At 38.2% G+C, this 20,791-nt stretch overlaps 1 protein-coding gene across 4 annotated transcripts in view; it reads left to right on the top strand.

The window, feature by feature from the left end:
* LOC120421017 (protein slit) overlaps positions 1-20,791 on the top strand; it is a 336,997-nt gene that overhangs the window by 96,708 nt on the left and 219,498 nt on the right. For all 4 annotated transcript variants that reach the window (XM_039584168.2, XM_039584159.2, XM_039584150.2 and 1 more), the window contains exon 2: positions 13,181-14,214. In XM_039584168.2, coding sequence (XP_039440102.1) covers positions 13,922-14,214 — 293 coding nt within the window. In that variant the 5' untranslated portion in view covers positions 13,181-13,921. The remainder of the gene's footprint in view (positions 1-13,180; positions 14,215-20,791) is intronic.

Genomic DNA, 20,791 nt, shown 5'->3' with positions numbered 1-20,791 from the left:
CACACTCGAATCGATGGGTGGCCGGTGCGCGGTGACGAAAGACGGTTGAATTGGAGGGAAGTTTTTCCGTTTGTCATCGTGGAATTTCAATTTTCCGAGTCCGAGTCCAGGAGGTGCGGGAAGCGGTGATGATTGTTCAGTTTGACGAGCGGAAATTACTTTCAAAAGTTTGCGCCCCGGCAAAACTATTTTAATTTTTTTCGATTGATTGCAATAACTTTTGCCATCGGTGATGGTGGATCGGAAAAGTTGAGGAATGTTTATTCAATATTTTGGAAGAGATTTTCTCAGTTAAACTGTGTGAAATATCAATGGTTGAAAAAAAAAACTGTCAACAAATCAATTGCGAACATTTTGCAGTTTGAAATATTCAGTTTATTGTCTATATTTGTTATATTGAGAAAATTCCCTAATCTAGTTGGATTATGCTATGAGTTACATTTATTTTGTTAGCAAAGGAAGACATCAATTTCTTCTGGATCTCGTTTCACGGTAGAAAAGCCGTGTCCACTTGAAGCTGCCCTTCTTTTGATGTGGCAATATCCGAGGGCATCGGAGAGATTCAGTGAGCCGAACCAAATGCGCATATAATAAAAATCGGAACCATACGCAAAGGGTTCACGGTGAAACCCCGCGTGCTGTTTGATTTTATAATTTAATAATTTCATCATTGTTTGCCCTCCAAGAATTGCGTGCTTTTTTCCTCAACTCTTCTTGTTTGCGAGTTTTTTTTTTTTCTAAAAAGGGGGAAAAACGGGCGCACGTGGCACCGCTAAGAGGTTCTTTATTTATGTAAGTGCTGCTGCTTCTGTTGCTGTTTCAAGCTGTGGTCTATTTTTAAGGACAAGCATCAACCCCGCGTGCCGCGGTGGAAATCATCTCCAATTTCAAGATTTTACGCACTTTACTTGATGGAGAAGCACGCGAGCGTAAGCGCTCTCAGATTTCCCTGGAATATCAAAAGTTCCCATTCTCTTATTAATTTACGACCATTTACCGCCACTTCATCGGGCCTGCTCTGCGGACGACCGGCGAGGAAAACCCCTTTTGCCCTGCTTGAAGAGCAGAGATGATGGCGTAGTTATGGGATGGAAGTGCAGCAGCATGATGTGTTGTACCTCTATTACCCAAATTATTTGTACGATTTTTTTTATTTTTCCCGTGTTTAGGAGGTCATTTTGAGCCACTTTTGTTGTACGACAAACTTAACTTCTTTTGTTTTATGATTTTCTTGTTTTAATTTTAGTATTTTATTATGCATTTATCTTGCTAAGTTTATGTTTGTTTCTGGCTTACTCTACCACCTTCTGTCATAACCTTTTACCTATCTAGTTTTTTCATGTTTTTACAGTCAGTTTTTCAATGTTTTGCCTGTTTTCACATTTTCTGCTCTAGAATGGCACCATTACCATTAAAATTTAAAAAAATGTGTAGAGGTATAGTCTGCAACACTGCATACTCATTTTTACTAAAAATATAGGAAATGTTAGTAAAAAACACAGCCAAAGGTGACCCCTATAAAAATGACATTTTTAAAAACGTCTAGAGGCGGGTTTGGGTTGTTGAGGATTAATTTTTCAATAGGGCGAATCTGTAGGTGTAAACAAACTGTCTATCCCACTTGCTCTAATAACAGTTCTCGTTGAGTAAATAAGAGATAGGCTGCTAGTTTACATTTAAGGATTCTTCCTATTGAAATGTTAATACGGAATTGATTTGTGTATCCAATATATTACTTTTACATCCCTCAATTCGCTTTTTTTTTCTTCAAATATTAAGGTTTTGTTAACATTATTTAAATGCATATATTTCACACCAATAAAGGTCCCGTTCCCTTTTGTGCATCCAACTCGAACAAAAACCCGCTCGCCAAATGACAAACTTTTTCCCGCCAAACTCCCACTTCCCACGTGGTTAAGGGGTCACATGCCACCCCATAATGTTGGTGGTCGACCTGCGCGCACCCCATTTAACCAAAAAAAAAGACAAAACAAAACTAAAAACCCTCAACCGGAATTCATTGACAGCCAAGGTGACAGGAATTTTAATTTTTCCCTGGATCAGCACCGGGCTGGTGTTCGGGGTCGTCCTCCGTCATTAGAATCGCGCACAGTTAGTGGCAGAGTGGTGGGAAAACGAAATTAAACTTGAATTAGACGCGCTTGTCATACGAATCCTGGCGCGACACACACAATCACACGGGTGACACGGGATTTATGAACCGGGCAACTTTTTACCCCCCGTCGGCGGCTGGAGAAAAGGGGTTGATTCCTATTTTTCTCTGCTGTCATCACACTCGAATCGATGGCCAGCGCGGGTTGAAGAAAGACGGTTGAATTGGAGGGAAGTTTTTCCGTTTGTCATCGTGGAATTTCAATTTTCAGAGTCCGAGTCCAGGAGGTGCGGGAAGCGGTGATGATTGTTCAGTTTGACGAGCGGAAATTACTTTCAAAAGTTTGCGCCCCGGCAAAACTATTTTAATTTTTTTCGATTGATTGCAATAACTTTTGCCATCGGTGATGGTGGATCGGAAAAGTTGAGGAATGTTTATTCAATATTTTGGAAGAGATTTTCTCAGTTAAACTGTGTGAAATATCAATGGTTGAAAAAAAAAACTGTCAACAAATCAATTGCGAACATTTTGCAGTTTGAAATATTCAGTTTATTGTCTATATTTGTTATATTGAGAAAATTCCCTAATCTAGTTGGATTATGCTATGAGTTACATTTATTTTGTTAGCAAAGGAAGACATCAATTTCTTCTGGATCTCGTTTCACGGTAGAAAAGCCGTGTCCACTTGAAGCTGCCCTTCTTTTGATGTGGCAATATCCGAGGGCAGCGGAGAGATTCAGTGAGCCGAACCAAATGCGCATATAATAAAAATCGGAACCATACGCAAAGGGTTCACGGTGAAACCCCGCGTGCTGTTTGATTTTATAATTTAATAATTTCATCATTGTTTGCCCTCCAAGAATTGCGTGCTTTTTTCCTCAACTCTTCTTGTTTGCGAGTTTTTTTTTTTTAAAAAAGGGGGAAAAACGGGCGCACGTGGCACCGCTAAGAGGTTATTTATTTATGTAAGTGCTGCTGCTTCTGTTGCTGTTTCAAGCTGTGGTCTATTTTTAAGGACAAGCATCAACCCCGCGTGCCGCGGTGGAAATCATCTCCAGTTTCAAGATTTTACGCACTTTACTTGATGGAGAAGCACGCGAGCGTAAGCGCTCTCAGATTTCCCTGGAATATCAAAAGTTCCCATTCTCTTATTAATTTACGACCATTTACCGCCACTTCATCGGGCCTGCTCTGTGGACGACCGGCGAGGAAAACCCCTTTTGCCCTGCTTGAAGAGCAGAGATGATGGCGTAGTTATGGGATGGAAGTGCAGCAGCATGATGTGTTGTACCCTGGTTGAGCCCTGCAGCTCAACATCGAGTAGCAAGAACCAGTAGCTGCATTAGAGGTGAACATTATGCTGCTGCTGGTGTTGCGGGTGCTGTGTGCCCAGGCCAAGCTGCCATGCCTTGCTCATGTTCAATGTTTATCATCGTAAATGCTTTAATAAACAGAGAGGAAAATTACTGTTTAAGCACACTAAATCTAGTCTCGATCACGTTTCCCGGCGTTTTTCAATTTCCAGAAGGGATTTCGACGTGGCAGACGACTGAAACTGAACACCGACGCAGACCGCCAGAGCCTGGCGTAAGCTAACAACATCATCGTGGCGTGGGACCTCGCCGGGGATTGATGGCCGGTATCGGATTCTTTTCCTTAACGGTATTTCGAAAGTTTTATAGCCATTAGACTGATTTTGCTTTCTCGAGAGCGGTGTTGTTGCCTTGGAGCAACCCAGTGCCCTTTCTTGGAACAACAACGAGCAACTTCGTTCTAGATAGCTCCAGTCAAGATGATGATGCACTGGCGATGCTGGTTAGAGGTTAGAGCGCGCAGTAATCACCAGATGATGTAATCGGGGGGCAATCGCTTTAAAGTTATTTTATGAGTTTGACTTGCTAGTTGAGAAACTACTCTCAAAAGCATTAAATATAAAGGTTAATTTATTGCAAGCTGATGCAAACTGTATTATACGAATCTCAGAATATCAAGCTTCCAAAAAAACATATGCAGAAACACCAGAAAAACAGAACAACAGAACAACAGAACAACAGAACAACAGAACAACAGAACAACAGAACAACAGAACAACAGAACAACAGAACAACAGAACAACAGAACAACAGAACAACAGAACAACAGAACAACAGAACAACAGAACAACAGAACAACAGAACAACAGAACAACAGAACAACAGAACAACAGAACAACAGAACAACAGAACAACAGAACAACAGAACAACAGAACAACAGAACCACAGGACAACAGAACCACAGAACAACAGAACAACAGAACAACAGAACAACAGAACCACAGAACAACAGAACAACAGAACAACAGGACAACAGGACAGACAGAACTACAGAACAACAGAACAATAGATCAACAGAACAATAGAACTACAGGACAACAGAACTGACAGAAAATAAATGTTAGGAAAAGCATATTTTGTTCTATAAACTCATTAAAATTTAAGATTCTTTTCATTTGTTGCCGAATCATTTTGTAAATTTACCATGAATAAGCTGCCCTTTTCAAATTTCATTCCGTCGTTGCTTCCAGTTCCATTCACCCATCCATCAAACAGGCAGAGCAACCATCAAAAGTGCTAAGGGTAAACGCAAACACCCGGATCCATACGTTTCGTCACAAATGTTCACGCCGCTGCTACTGCGTACTCACGTCAGAAACGTGACGATGAAGGCTTCTTCTTGTCATACACTAACATAATCCCCTTTCATTCCCTGCCCTTCGGGGAAGAACCGGTTGTTTGTTATTATTTTCATGAGTAAATTTACATTTTTCATTTTTGGCGTATTCAAATTTGCTCTCACTCTCTGTGTATGTTGACGTTGCTTCCGTCTCGTCAAAACACCGAGATTGATTGAGATGTCACGGGATTTGGAGCAGACTGTGAGTTTTTTGTTGTCCTCGCCGCACAATAATTGAGATTTCCCCGGAGGATGGGAGTGGGATTTGTGCGCCGTGACACCGTTTACTGTTGACAGAGCAGATTTTTGCGGTTCCGTATCGGAATCGGATTACTTGTTTAGTTCTGTTTTTTTTTCTTTGTTGCGTCTTGTTAGCACTTGATTGAAGGGTTGCAAATATTGTGTCATGTTGAAAGTGACGCACAATGAAAGTTATGTAAACTTTGCGTCATAATAAACTACCTGAACAAGTTTGGATTGCTCTTCTCAAAACATTTAGGATCCGCCCTAAGCAACCCCTACGACCATTGAAATATTGCAGCTAACAATCCTTCTCTAATCGATTGCCAAGTGAACATGCAGTCCACCGGCTACGTTGCATATCAATCGACCTACCACGTGAGTTTGCCATCCAAATCTCCAGGGTATGATCGTGATCCAGACTCATAGCTCATCAGCCGACACTAACAACACAGCACACGTTCCCCCGGCGTTGTCATTTGATCTTTACGTCCAATCTCGTGACTTCCGACTCTTTCTGCCCGTCTATCTGTCTATCTGTTTTGACCCGGTCTGGGAAGAACCGCGCCGGCCGCAATCTCGAGGCATAATTCGCTATTTATTGCATGCCCGGCTTGCTTTCGGGGAATGGAAGCTGCTGCCAAAAATCTGCCGAGCGCTCTCTCCCGGCTGGCGATGCCTTCACGAAGAACTTAATTAGGAAACATCGGCAAACCAATGTTGATGTTGATTGCGACGTTGATGATGATGATGATAGCCCGGTGGTGTACTGTGTACAGGCTGTGCTGGGAATGCCAGCATCTTATTATTGCCTCACGTACAGCCGGCGCAGTCGGCTTCCAGGGTGTGATTATTTCTGCTCAGGGCCCACACGCGGGACACGACGACAGAGTTGGCCTCCGTCGTCGTCCTCAGCCAACGAGGAAGCAAACAAAATCTTGATGAAATCATGGTTCTTTGTGCTACTTATGCGCGCAGCTCTATACGTGTTTTCCGGCGAGTTTTCGTGATTACTTTCTCACTTCCTTCCTTCTTTTGGGGGCGAGAGCTGGGCAATGACGTTGGCGAATCTCGTCTTTTGGACTCCTTTCTCCGAATGTTGTACAGCACAGTGCTGGGTCGTGTTTACCTTCCGATAGGCAGGGCGCGAGAGATACTGATGGTGTCCTACGAGCCACTCATTCGGAAAGTATTCGTATCAGTCGTTTCCTGGTCTAATAAACACGTGGCAATTGGTGTTCTTCGCCGGGGTGGGACTGTTGGGGTAAAATGGACTGGCTAAAAATTACTTCGATATTCGATAAAAATTCGTACGTTTTTGTTAAGAAATAACATCTATGTGGATTATTTATGCTAAATTGTTTTCTACTGTTATATATAATCTTATAAAATGTTATTCTACAACTTCTAAAAAATGTTAAATTAATTAAGAATTTGGTAATAAAAATGATTTATCAAAACTTTATTATCCCATTTTATTTTATTTTGCATTTGCAAGTGTAATGATCTGGCATCCCTACCAAATTTATAAGTAGGGGAGAGTGGGGAGACTTGATCCCCGGGGAGACTTGATCCCAAGCCTGTATCTCGTCAGCATGTGGGTAAAACAATTAGCTTTGTTCTAGAAAGTTGTGCGAAATTGACTAAAACTCATTGTAGAAAACAAAGAAAAAAATTAAAAAATGTTTAGATTGAGTTACACACATTTTTCTAAGAAGTGCTGCAAAAAACATCCAAGAGATCTTTTTTCTTTGTTTTGATAAGTATAGAAAACACTCAAAAATTATTCAAAAAAATATTTTTTATACATGAATTGTTTGATAAACATATCAACTCCAAAACCCTTACGCATTTGACGTTAAATTTATCGTCATACTATTTTTACAATCAATTGTTTAAAAAAGTGCGTTTAGGGAGACTTGATCCCTGCATTTTTACAGTCACTGGAATCAGCCTCAAGATTAAATAATTGGGCTGGGTTTTCGTACATAGTTTCCTTTAGTATAGTTGTACATAACTTACTGCAGTTTGAACCATTTTTCAAAAGTTTTGTAAACAAAAATTACCAGCTTTTGTAAACATGCTCAATTTTGGTCTAAAAAAGAAAATTTTAAGTTTTTAAATATTTTGCATGCTAAACTTGTTATATTTTGAATACAAACGTACAGGTTTAATGTGAAATTGCTGTAACTTATAGAAAATTAAAAGTTTGGATGAATAAGAAACATTTTGCTTAAGATTTCTTCAAAATGTTGAAAGGGGGATCAAATTACCCCCAACATTTTGAAAATGCCGGTTTAAAATATTTTTTTAAAACGCTTGGCATGATTCGAAGAGTTTATCTGATGAAATACCCTTATCAGCCAAACATAGTTGAATGTTTAAGCTTTCAATTCATGCAAAAAGATCATAGTTTTGTGAGAAATTGACAGAGTTATGTGCGATACAAAAAAAGGGGATCAAGTCTCCCCACTCTCCCCTACTCTATAAAAGTTTAAAATTAAATTTTATATAAATTACGGGAAAAACTGTTTTGAAATCTATCTAAACTAACTAAATTTTGAAAGTAAAATATGACTTAGTTAGAAAAGTGCCAATACTCAACAAGTTATATAAAAAAATGTTTGGAAGAAATTTGTCAATCTTGTTTGTTTTATGGTATCAACAGCCCCGTCAAATATAAGCTTGATCACTTTTTAGTGTTTAATTGATGTGTTTGAGATAGGTACTTGATTTTATAAGTGATAAACATACCTTTTTTGAGAAGTAATTAACTTTTTAAGAACTTTAATTATGTTTGGTTCAAAAGAGGACGCATAATTATGTAATATTAACCTACTTTTCAACGTTGGATCGAGTTTTTTGTAAACAAATAACGTCTTGATATATGCTATACATTTTGGATCAACCTAAATAACATTGAATTCGAAGATTTGGCAACCGTGGCTTATGTTACAGGTACTTGAATAGTTTTTATCATCTTTTAAAATAATTTTAATTAAAATGACGTCAGAGATTATCCCTGTTTACTCCGTTTTGTTAGTGTTAGATACAATATTTTTAACATCAATTTGGAAGATCGAGCAACCCTGTTTAAAGTTAAGTTTTATTGGACACTTTTAGTTAAAAAAATGTTTGTCCAGATCACCTTACTGTGAATGTTTGTGAAAATATAAAAAAAAAAATGATATCATTTCTAACTTTGTGATCTGGCATCACCGGATTGCCCCATTTTTGGATACGAATACTTAATAGATCTGATGATGATCTTAACCCTCTACAATCCAACCCCGCCATTAGACAGGCTTCAATTTAAAAAATCAATTTGTCAACCTATTTTTGATCTTTAAAAAGCATTGTAAAGAAGAACTCTTAACATTTGGGAAAATTTATGGGTTGGAAGTTTTACTTGTTTTATGTGACTTTGCAAATGTTTAAAAAAAATTTATTTTTTTAGGGGTCAACTTTGGCTGTGTTTTTTACTGACATTTCCTATATTTAAAGTAAAAAAAAGTATGCGGTAATTTCCCAGACTATGTCTCTACGCATTTTTTTACAATTTAAATGATATGAGTTGGTAGAATTGGCCAAATACTACTTTAAACAAATATTAACTAAACAAGATAAATGCAAAATAAAATACTAAAAATGAAACAAGAAAAACATCAAACAAGAGAAGTTAAGTTTTTCCTAAACTGGTGGCAAGCTTGTCAAAAAGTGAACCTCGCATAAACTGGTTGCACAAAATAGGGCATACAGGCCATTTAAGAGTAAATTTGAAAATAAGTTTATTTTATATTTAGGTTTGTAATTTGAAATTGTTATTTATTGTCTAGTTAATTTTTTTTATTAAGACCGAGCTATGCGGTAACGCTTCCGCCTCGTAAACGGGAGTTCAGAACCCGGTGCGGACCAACATAACTGCTTATAGTTTCCCTTCTGAATTCGATTTCTAAGTAAAGGAACAGTAGTTTATTGTCACAAGCTGGACATTATCTTCTTGGAATGTTGACATTTAACACTAAAACATGTTAATAAGTTAACATTAAAAAATGTTAACGATTAAATTCGTCCTCAAAAGACTGGATAATATTTTATTTTATCTAGTTATTTATTTTTTGACAAAACATATTCAAAATAATTCATCAAAAACAAAATTTAAAATAATTTTACACAAAAAAAACTTTTTTTCAATTGCACATTTGCTGGCTCTTTTTTACCCTATATTTAGCGTCACAGGGGTAAAGCGACCAAATAGCGGAGGCCACGGTCCAAGCAATGTGAGTATCGCGGCCCATACATACATTTTGATAATCTTGCCATCAGGCTGGTTTTTCCTGAAACAAAAGTTGCTCAAAATGACCTCCTATACACGGGAAAAATGCAAAATTTTGAATTCGGCAGTAGAGGGTTAACGTGAAATGGGAAGGCCTAGTAGCATGATTCGAGTTTTAGAGAACAATTTTAAGGAAATTATCGCAAAAAAAGTTATTTCTCTATAACTTTTTAAAAAGGTTCTATGTACATAAGTTTGGAATAAGTAATCTAGTTTTGTGTTTTAGACAAAAAATATGACGATAGCAAGCAATCTGTCGAGTTCAGAAATGAATTTATGTTGAGAGGGAGTTTGGTAGTTTATTCAATTATGAACAATACAAAAACTTGAGTCGTGCCAGGCTTTCTGTTTCATCCTAAACTACTTGCAAGCAGTTAAGGTTTAAAGGCATATTTTTTACTAGAGATGCAATTCTCTACGAATTACGGCAATTTTGGCCATTTTGATTTTTTGGATTTTTTAATTTGGCTCAAACCTCTCCATACAATTTTGGCAGCTGCTTGTACAAAAATGGTACCTACGAAAATCTGTAACTTTTCAAGGATTTTTTTTAGTGTCTTCGGCAAAGTTGTAGGTATTGATGAGGACTACTAAAAAAAAAAAAGGTACACAGAAAAAATGGTGATTTTTCAATTAACTTTTGTTCACAAAAAAAAAATTTCCCAAAATCCGCATTTTTTTTAAGTTTATTTTTTTATATGTTTTAGGGGAACATCTTGCATCTTTTAGACTGACGAGTTATGATTTTTTATCTATAAATAGTGATTTTTGTAAATTGAATTGAATTCTTGTACTTAAAATTATTCGAATATGATTGTCCATTAACAATTTTTTTTCCAAAATTGTATGGAGCTTTGTATGGGTGAACCATTGACACAAAATGGCTTCTTTAGTGATAGGGAAGGCCCCCTACAAAGTTTAAGCCAAATCAAAAAATATAAATAAAATCCATTTCCGGGTTTGGTGGAGAATTGCTCTAGGTCGTTAATTCTAGGGTGTTTTAGTTCCAAAAAAATCACATTTTCTTATTTGCAAATGAAATTTACTGCTGACATAAATAAATCTAGAGTTTTTTTGTAACAGTGCAGTTAAGTTGTAACAGTGCATATCTAGTAATTAGGTTCAATATTATTTGAGGTGAAAACCCACCGATTGTGATTGGACACTCAATAATATTTTTAACTAAGTGAATGAATGAAAAACAATGTTAGAAATAAAATTAAAAAAAGGTCCAATATTACCTTTTTGGCAACTAAACAAAACAATACTTAAAACAAAATGCTAGTTCATTTTACCCCACCTGATACACAAAATTGACAACAGACGACAACATCGCTGAGAATAAGCAAAAAGTAACACACTCCTGGCAAATTATCACCGCCATGCTGTGTGTGTGTGTGTGTGTGTTTTGGGAACTTCTAACGGAGGCAAAAATTAGTATCAGATTTGGCAGGACGGTGTGTGGTGCGGCCCAAACGGTGCGTGCGATATCTACGCGGAAAACGAGGAACCGAATCGAATTGGGCTCAATTTTTGGCGAAACTTTTCACGTTTTCCTGTTCGTGAATGTGTGTGCGCGTTATCATGCTGGTTTAGAGGGAAGTGTTTGTGTGTGTATTTTCGTTTGTGTGGCTATGTTTTTCGTTTATTTTGCTTGTTCAGCGGGTTTGATTGTTAGGGTGACTGAATGGTTTTTTTTTGCAAAGGTCGAATATGAAATGCTCGCATTGATGCCATTATCCTCCAGCTATAGCGAATGAAGTTCTGTTGGTGTTTGAAGAATTGTTTTTTTTTAACATAATCATTATATAAAAGTAAATAAGTTGGAAATTAGTTCAAATATTGAGCTAAATTCTAGTTTTTCTCGATAAGAACACAAAGAAAGTCACCCTATTTCATTCACACGTTTGTGATAGCCAACTCTTCCGTGTGTGCCATTCAGATTGGCGAAGGGGGCCAAAAGTGCCGTTCGAGTCATTAGGCTGAATAAATTGCTCGGTAAGTGGTGGTATTTGATCTTCCGATCGGAGATAGTGCAAGAATAACTTCCTCCCCATTCTCTGGCACACACCACATCTGTATCGACGTGAACGGGAGGCGGTAGATGAGTTCAGAGCTGCTGCTTCGTTATCAGATTATGTTTGGTGAGATTTTATTTACCCTCAGCCTGAACGAGTTCAACTCTTGCTTTCATTTCGACCGCGGCGCGGCGCCTTGCGGCAAACCAAGACGGTGGAGCGCGCAAATTAATTCCGCAAATATTTGCAAAGACGAGCCGTCAGACGTCAGAGAGGTCGTGACTCAGGGCGGTTGTGTAATGTTTGGAGTGTACATATCTGCTTATCATTTTATTGAATGTCGGCTAATCTGGATGACACTTTATGTGGAATAAATTTATTTAGAATTTGATTCTCTTTGATGATAATATTTTCCAAATTTCATTAAAATTATTTTAACTCCAAACTCATCAATTTTTCAACCTAAATACAACGTAACTTCCGTTTAAAATGTTAAGCCATGCTAATGACGATGTCACGTTGTCAGACCTTTGACATTAATTTGATCGGAAGCCATTCTGGCCCGTCACAGTTTCCTCAAGCTGGCTTCTTTTGTCGTCATAGCCTTGACCTTTTTCTGATTCGAGGGCTCTGATTTGTGATGTCTAATCAATTTACTTTTTAGTCAATTTTTCAACAAATTTCAATTACCACTCCTAAAATGTTTTAACTGAGTTTAAGGCTTTGAAATCATTCTGCCTCAGAAAATACATTCACCCTCAAGAAAAAAAAATTAAAATTCAGGGCTCGTTAGTCACATCCTCCCGCACCCCCTATCTCCCCCTCCCAAACTTCACCCCACCGGTAATAAAATGCAAAAGTTATGAAAATTAATTCCCCTCCAGTGAAGTGGAAGCTAGGCTTTTTGGAAAATCGAGCAGGGGGCCAGCACGTGGAAATTTGCGCGCTTGAACGAATTAATTATTTTTGATGGCTTGGCGCCTAGGCCACGTGGAGGGCACACCAGCCAGCCAGCCACCCAGTGACATCATCATTATCGACGCGCGTCGAGAGATGAGCCCGCTGAAACATCTGGGTCGTAAAATCTCTCGTGATTTCACTTTTTTGCTTTTGGTTTATGCTTTTTGCGATTCTGGCCAAGGATTACCAATTTGGCGCTGACTAATTAATAACCGGGGAGCGATTTATGGCGGGTGGGAGCACACGCAACAGGCACCCTGGGCTGGGAAATTTTTCAGAGAAGGCCAAATAAATTTCACCGGATTAATGCGCGGAGCGCGTTGGTTTGTGTGACTTTTTTAAATGTCTAACAGATGGCAATGTTTGGCGTCGAGTGCAGCATAACGGCCAAGTGAGCACGACAAAATATAGTATTTTTAGAAATATTTGGAGAAATGAACAAATTGAGAAATAAAATTAACTTATTGACTGCAAAAACTAGCAAAATTGACAAAATTTACAAAATTGACAAAATTTACAAAATTGACAAAATTGACAAAATTGACAAAATTGACAAAATTTACAAAATTTACAAAATTTACAAAATTGAGAGTGCTGACAAAATTGAACGAATTTTATAGTTTCATAATTTCAATAGTCATAAGTAAATGTTAAGAAGTAAGACTGTTAGGACACGAATTTGCTTTAAAAAACTCTCTAAACGTCTCACTGACGCACTTCCTCACTTTTTTCTTCGTGCCCATCCATAACTTCAAGTGATTAATTCTGTTTTATTTTTTCTTCCTCCTTTCTCCTTCCAGATTTATGCTGGCCGAGCACTGATCGAATGCACACGGGTTTTTCCTGCCAACATATGCTGTCTCTCTCTCGCTCACTCTAAAGCCATTCTAACGACCGACCGACTGGCCGCCTGCCCGAGGTCTAGTCTAGTTTGCACCGTGAACCAACGCAGAAGTGAGCAGTTTTAATTATTACTTAAAGTTAAACTCTACCGAGCGTTTTTTTGGAAGCTGCCCCGCCTAACAGTATTAGCAGATGAACCAGGGTCAGAGTGCCGCGTTGTAAAAGTTGGCTGCAGCAGCAGCAGTTCACCCATCGAAATGCGAAACACGTGCAACGGCAGCGGGAAAGTGCATCACAGCGTTATGAAAATTAATTGAATACAGAGAGAATTTTCCAGCGCGCGAGAGGAAAAACCGGCATCGCCTGGTGAGCTGTGTGGTGGTGAAAGTGCTGAAAATTTATAATTAAATTAGTGGATGATAGTTTTTTTGCTGCCCCTCTGGATAGCTTGCAGATTTTGGTTTTGCTGCAAACGCTGTGTTGTACGGCGCAATGTGTGAACATCGACGCCACGTGGTGCAACTTCCCGCAAATAATCGCTAATAAGCTAAAAGTGTGAAAATCTGAGGTATTTTTATGTGTTTATTATCCGGTGCTTTTGTGTTAGCCTAATTGAATGAAATTATCGCAAATATTGAATTGGTGAAGCCCGGGAAAATCCAACCGAGTGCGCGAATTTTAATGTGCCCAGCTTTGGGATGGCCAGTGCCCGTGGGTTGTGGTCCAGACGGCCTTCGTCGCCATCGTCGTGCGCCATGCTAACGGTGCTGCTGTTTGTCTGTTTGGCCGGCCAGTTGGCCCGGTGCGATCCGTACGGCGGTGGACACTTTGGCGGAGGAGGAGTCGGAGGGCTCGGCGGCAGCAGTGGCGGCCTGAATGGCGAGCAGCAGCGGTGCCCCCGGTTGTGCTCCTGCACCGGACAGACCGTGGATTGTTCGCACCGGGGGCTCACCCAGGTGCCCCGGAAGATCCCGCTGGATACCGATAGACTGTAAGTACCTGGCAGTGTGAGGAGGGCGGGGGCTAATTTCTGAGCAAATAATTCCTGTAAAACAGTTCTAGCAGAGCTAGATAGCTTGGTAGGTCGGCAACAGAAGGGATGCGCGAAACGGGTTCTGATGAAATTTTGAAAATGCAATTACGGGATGCTATCTCTCCCGTCATATTTATCTAGCATAATGGATCATAATGGTCAATGAGGGGGATGTGCGATTGGCCAGGATAGCTCGTCTGGAGCTGTATTCCGATGCATTCGATCTCGATACACATTGTGTTATGGAACCAAAAACCATTGATAGCTTTTCTTGTAACAAACCCGTTTTTTGCGATAGACAAGACGCATTGTAAAATTTATCCATTTGTTGAAATATGTGATTGATTTAAATGTTAGTTCAGGCAATTTAATCTTCATTTTTAAATTTTAATTAAGGAAAAATGTTCAGCCAATTTGATGAAAAGAAATCAAAATTTACTTACTTTATCAAAAGGTACTTGAAATTGAGTGCTTGTCAGGATCGTCCGATAAAAGTAAAAAACCTAAATTTCCCTGTGTTTTTTTTTTGTAATTGTGTATTTAATTTTAAACTATTAAGAGCGAGTCCACGAACAAATCCCAATTCTTTGTGTCTATTTTATGTCCTAAACTGCCTTACCCAAAGCGTTATCAGTCTCAGATGGAAATCGCAGATGTCCCGTACAAGCTCCAGGTCGAATCGAGTTGATATCTGGATGGAAAACTTCTTTATTTGAGTTTGAAAATTGTACTTTTTTTTCACTAAAATGACAATAAATCTCTTTAGATTTAACCAATTGGGATGCTTCACCCCTTATCTTGTTGCATTTTTCAAGCTCTTTCAGATTCATTTTGAATATTGAAATTTGATTGATTTCCTAAGTAACGACCTTTTTAAAGATTTTTTGCGTTTTTGAACCTTCTAACTCTGTGTCCCGATTTGCCCCACTCTCTGTTGACCTAGAAAGCTCATATTTGTCCCATATGCTAGTTTTATATGTACAAACAACCCCTGAAATTTCAAGCAAATTGGTGAGGTCGATGCGAGATGGGTATGCTTTGCTCGTGAACTCGCTCTTAAGCTAATTCAAATTTTATTTAAAGTTTTTGTCCCTCAGCCTCAATTGTCAAAAAATTAAGCAGAGTGTATCACAAATTGCATCACTATACCGTTATGCTACTGTCACAATTTGCAAAATATCAATGAATTTATGGAAAAAATCTTTTTAGTTTTGTGTCTTTTCTTGTCCCAAAATAATATTTTTTTTTCTATTTAAAAAACCTATATTTGATCATTAGCAAACGTTTAAAAATGAACTCGGAACAGTTAACCAACGATTTTACAAGTGTTTTCAATGAAAATTTTAATTCTTAGCAATAATAACACATCTTGATTCTGAGTTTGATGTCAGTAAACGCATCAGTTTCATCACGGTATGATAGAATTGAGCTTCCTGAACACGCTGCAATCGACAGAATTGAATTTGAGTGTATTCCCTGCCAGTAAATAATATTGTTAATTTAATTTTAAATGCTATGAAATCATTTTTATGACCAAATATCACTGTTTTCCAATAATCTAGATTTTTAAGAAAAGGAAATCATTCTGAATCATACCTCAGTCAATTTCTTATTATTTGGTTTCTAAAATGCATTATGATTTTTTAAATATATTTTATACTAATGATGATTATAAGTACCATCGGATTTGAGAATAGAGAATATCTGATTACTTTTCTTGTTAAAAATAGCTGAACTCAAAAGAAGATTGTTATGGCTGTTGTTTTGCATTACCTACTTTTTATCAAATCTTTAATTTGAAAAATCTCTCTTAACCATTCCGACCATTCTAGAAGGTAGGAAGGAGTTGTATTTAATTCAAACGCATTATTAACATAAGCTGACGTTCTTTGGAATTGCGCTGGGGGTTGAATTGTTATTAAATCTGGAGCAACTCGAGATAAAGGCGGATAAGCATTTTGTCAGCTGAAGCTATTTTGAAAATTCAAACAAGTAACTTTTTCACAAAACTCGAAGTGTTAAACAATAGCTTGCCTTTCCAGCTTTTTTCTAACGCTGCAGATTTTGTTAAATAGTAACCTGTTGTCTTGGAATTTGCAAAATAGTTCCAGCTGTCAAAATACTTATGCGCCCTTTTCAAATGTTGCCTATATACAGTATGTAAAAAAAGTATTTACACCCCTTGGGCACTATGCACATTTTGTGATAAAACATGTAAACAATTTCATGTTGACACAAACCTAGTACTACGTTTTGTTCAGAAACTCAAGCCGAACATTTTGCTGCAAAAAGCTCATGAAAAGATGTTTTCTATAAAAAGTTATATAACAAATACTATTATAAAAATAAAAAAGGTGCAAAAAAAGTTTGTACACCTTTCGAAAAATTAACGTAAATAAAGTTATTTGTTGACAAATCACCATAAATCTAGTCTCCCAACTCCTAATAGGCATCCTTGACTGATTAAAAAAATAATTTGGATTGAATATAAAGTTTACTAATTACTTAGTATAAAAGTTTATATAACTCTGGAAATTCTATATAAAACATATCTAAACTTAATTTTGCAAACTTTCAATTTAACTAAATGTGAATATATTACCATAGAATTGCTAAATACACATTCTGGAGTGGGTATAACACCGTTATGGGGGTCTTTGTATCGATAGAATAGATTTTTCGTTGGAATTTCGTACCAACCCGGAATTACGTCGTCGGAAAATCCGCCGGAATCCGAACCGGTCCACAATTGACAAGTTAACCTATGTGGCATCGGAAAGGGCATAAAATTTCCGATCTTCTGATACCCATACATCTAGGTTTTCTATAAAACCCACGTTTTTAAATACCTGGGCAAAAACTAAGTTTGATCCACGAGAACAAAAATTACGAAATTCCATACATTTTTGGCAGGTTGCTCAAAAGAAACCATAACAACGTTTTTGCCTAGGTATTTAAAAACGTGGGTTTTATAGAAAACCTAGATGTCTGGGTATCAAAAGATCGGAAATTTTATGCCCTTTCCGATGCCACATAGGTTGACTTGTTAATTGTGGACCGGTTCGGATGCCGGCGGATTTTCCGACGACGTGATTCCGGGTTGGTACGAAATTCCAACGAAAAATCTATTCTATCGATACAAAGACCCCCATAACGGTGTTATACCCACTCCAGAATGTGTATTTAGCAATTCTATGGTAATATATTCACATTTAGTTAAATTGAAAGTTTGCAAAATTAAGTTTAGATAAGTTTTATATAGAATTTCCAGAGTTATATAAACTTTTACACTAAGTAGTTAGTAAACTTTATATTCAATCCAAATTATTTTTTTAATCAGTCAAGGATGCCTATTTGGAGTTGGGAGACTGGATTTATGGTGATTTGTCAACAAATAACTTTATTTATGTTAATTTTTCAAAAGGTGTACAAACTTTTTTTGCACCTTTTTTATTTTCGTAATAGTATTTGTTATATAACTTTTTATAGAAAACATCTTTTCATGAGCTTTTTGCAGCAAAATGTTCGGCTTGAGTTTCTGAACAAAACGTAGTACTAGGTTTGTGTCAACATGAAATTGTTTACATGTTTAATCACAAAATGTGCATAGTGCCCAAGGGGTGTAAATACTTTTTTTACATACTGTATATTGGAGTGTAACAAAAATGACTTTTTGGCGGGCATTCAGGGGTTTGTTCCGGTGGGCATACTGAGCCCAAATCCCAAATATGAGCTTGATTGGACGTCGCAGGAGCTGGCGCTCCGCCCTTCAATTTTAAATGGGATTTAACCCGTGAAAAAAGATTTTTTCAAAAATGTCACTTTTTGGGGCATTTTGGCCACTGAAGCGTTTATTTTCAACATCATTGGCGTGTATGCCAGATCCTTGCGCATCTTTTGGTATATATAACATTGAAGTTTGGAGCACCCTGGAGCTCGGTACAGACCTTCAAAGTTTGGCATTTTTTCTAAAAATCGGTCCCAGCAAAATCAAATGGCGTATCGGGCGTCGCGAGACGCGACGCATATCTTTTTTGCCGGGGCCGGTTTTTCGAAAAAAAAGGTCTGTACCGAGCTCCAGGGTGCTCCAAACTTCATTGTTTATATACCAAAAGATGCGCAAGGATCTGGCATACACGCCAATGATGTTGAAAATAAACGCTTCAGTGGCCAAAATGCCCCAAAAAGTGACATTTTTGAAAAAATCTTTTTTCACGGGTTAAATCCCATTTAAAATTGAAGGGCGGAGCGCCAGCTCCTGTGACGTCCAATCAAGCTCATATTTGGGATTTGGGCTCAGTATGCCCACCGGAACAAACCCCTGAATGCCCGCCAAAAAGTCATTTTTGTTACATCCTAATATATATAGTATATTGCTACACCGTAAACTGATGAAATTTGTTAAAAAGTTCATTTCACAGCCACTTATTTTAAGCATATCTGTGCTCTCTGAATTGTTCTGTTTTATTGTTTTATGTAAATCAACAGATAAGTTATTTGTTGAATTATTTCAAATGTTGTTCAAAAGAGTAAAAAATCCCTACTTATCATCACCAAAAATAAAAGTGCTGAAAAGTTCATTAAATCACTAATTTGAGAGCTTAAATTAAAAAAAAATTGCCCTTGTATCGAAAAGTTCTACTTTTCGTCACTATAATAATTTTGGAGTTTTGGACCATAAACCACGTGGACACTTTGGAATTCTCAGCCATGTGCAGACAAATATCTCAAAATCATGGAGAATACAGATTGCAAGTTAGCTAAAATAGGCATTTGGCCAAGCATACTCCATCTCAAAGATTCTCATCCATCGGACTCACTGAAAATAATTCAAAATTCTCTACGACTTTAACTTTAAGATATCAAATCGAATTCAATCACCTGATTTGCGTAATCAAATCATACGCAACTTATCGCAATTACGTTCAAAATTCTGATCACTGCAAACATCCGCCAACTTTTCCTCCCGGCCAAGATTCCCATTGAAGTTGAAGCGAGCATTTCTCCTTTCGCGCGGACTTCAAACGAAACATGCAAGGAATGTCGTCCCAGCAGAGCACATTAGCCAGCCAGTCAGTCAGTAGTTGGTAGAGTACTGGTAGTTGAGCAATTCAAACGCATCCGTGTGCTTCAAAGAGCAAATAAATGACCACAACGGTCGCTCATTTCCTCATTAGCGAGCCACAACCCCTCCGACGATGCGATGGTCTGCCATTCCGCCGAGCAAGTGTGATTCCGTCCGATTGCACACAGAGTTGTGATTTTATAGCGGGAAAACAGGTCCATTTAGCGAAGCGTGTGATTAACAGAAGAACTCTGGTTGCAGCAAAAGCAAAAGTATGAAAGAAGGAAAAAAATCTTTTACATTGCAATGTGCCAACCGAAAGATTGCCAACGGAAACCAGTTAGAAGTGAGAAATTGCAAAAAAGATATCATCAAACAAATTACCATCAATTAAGATTATTGAAACGCACCGAGCCACATAGCTCACCATCCGTAAAGAGTACTTGCGAGCGAACGAGCCCACATTACCAATGTCGATCGCGCAGAGCAGAGTCGCAGTAATTGGCTTCGAGACTTCACCAGCATCTTCGTAACTAGCCTGACGTACGCGCCAAAGGCAATCCCGTGAGTGCTGATCCGCCTGCGGCGATGCAGAGGTACTTGAGGTTTTTATGCTCCTTCGCTCTGTACTTGGGTCTCTTGGCGAAATAAATTAGATATTAAATCATCTCGATAATCTCCATTAAACGGATACGATGCCGGTTTCCATCTTAAGACGGTTCGACTTTTTTACCCTTTTTACTGCAGCAGCAGCAGCAGCAATCATCGATGGGATTCTTTTCGTGCTTTTTAGTGCCTTCGATAGAAAAGCGATTTAATTAAAATCAGTCTGAGCCCATAAATATCCTTCCCCGCGTTGCAGTTACCCGGAGATTTCTTTTACGTATGCAATGCAGCATGAGAGACGTCTTGTGGAAGTCAGAAATCCATTTTCCAGCAACCTAGACCCGTGAGAGTGCGGGAGATCTATTGGAAGCTGAATCTGCGAGTGGAGAAGAAAAAAAAAACGAGTTGGAACGCGATGCATATTCCCAATCCCATTCAATTCTTGCCGGCTCGCGTTAATCAAGATTTTAAAAGTCACGTCTGCCGTGATGATGGCGAGTTCTTCAGAGCTCCAGTGAGTGCAGATGGGGAAAGAAGCTGCTCGGAGGAACGTTGGAGCAACTCAACTCAATTTTCGAAAGTAATGGGATTGAAGCGGGAGACCTTCGGATTGATTCATCCAGTGAGGTCTGGTCGGAATGATGCTGATGCGTGTTATGTGGTTTTGTTCCACTCAGAACGAATCATAAATAAACTGTCGGGGTTGTTAGTGGGAAAAATGTTGATGCACTCTTTTTACGAGTTGATTGGTGATGATAGATATTCGACGTATTGTTGTGAGGTATCGTAAACTTTGTTACTTTTGAAATGTCAGTTTTGTGTGGTGGAAAAACTGTTGGAACAATGGATTATCCCAGAGTACTA

Source organism: Culex pipiens, chromosome 3 (genome assembly GCF_016801865.2).
Source record: "Culex pipiens pallens isolate TS chromosome 3, TS_CPP_V2, whole genome shotgun sequence".
Lineage (NCBI taxonomy): Eukaryota > Metazoa > Arthropoda > Insecta > Diptera > Culicidae > Culex > Culex pipiens.
The sequence above is the reverse complement of the archived record's forward strand: the minus strand, read 5'-3'. Positions and strand labels throughout refer to the sequence as shown.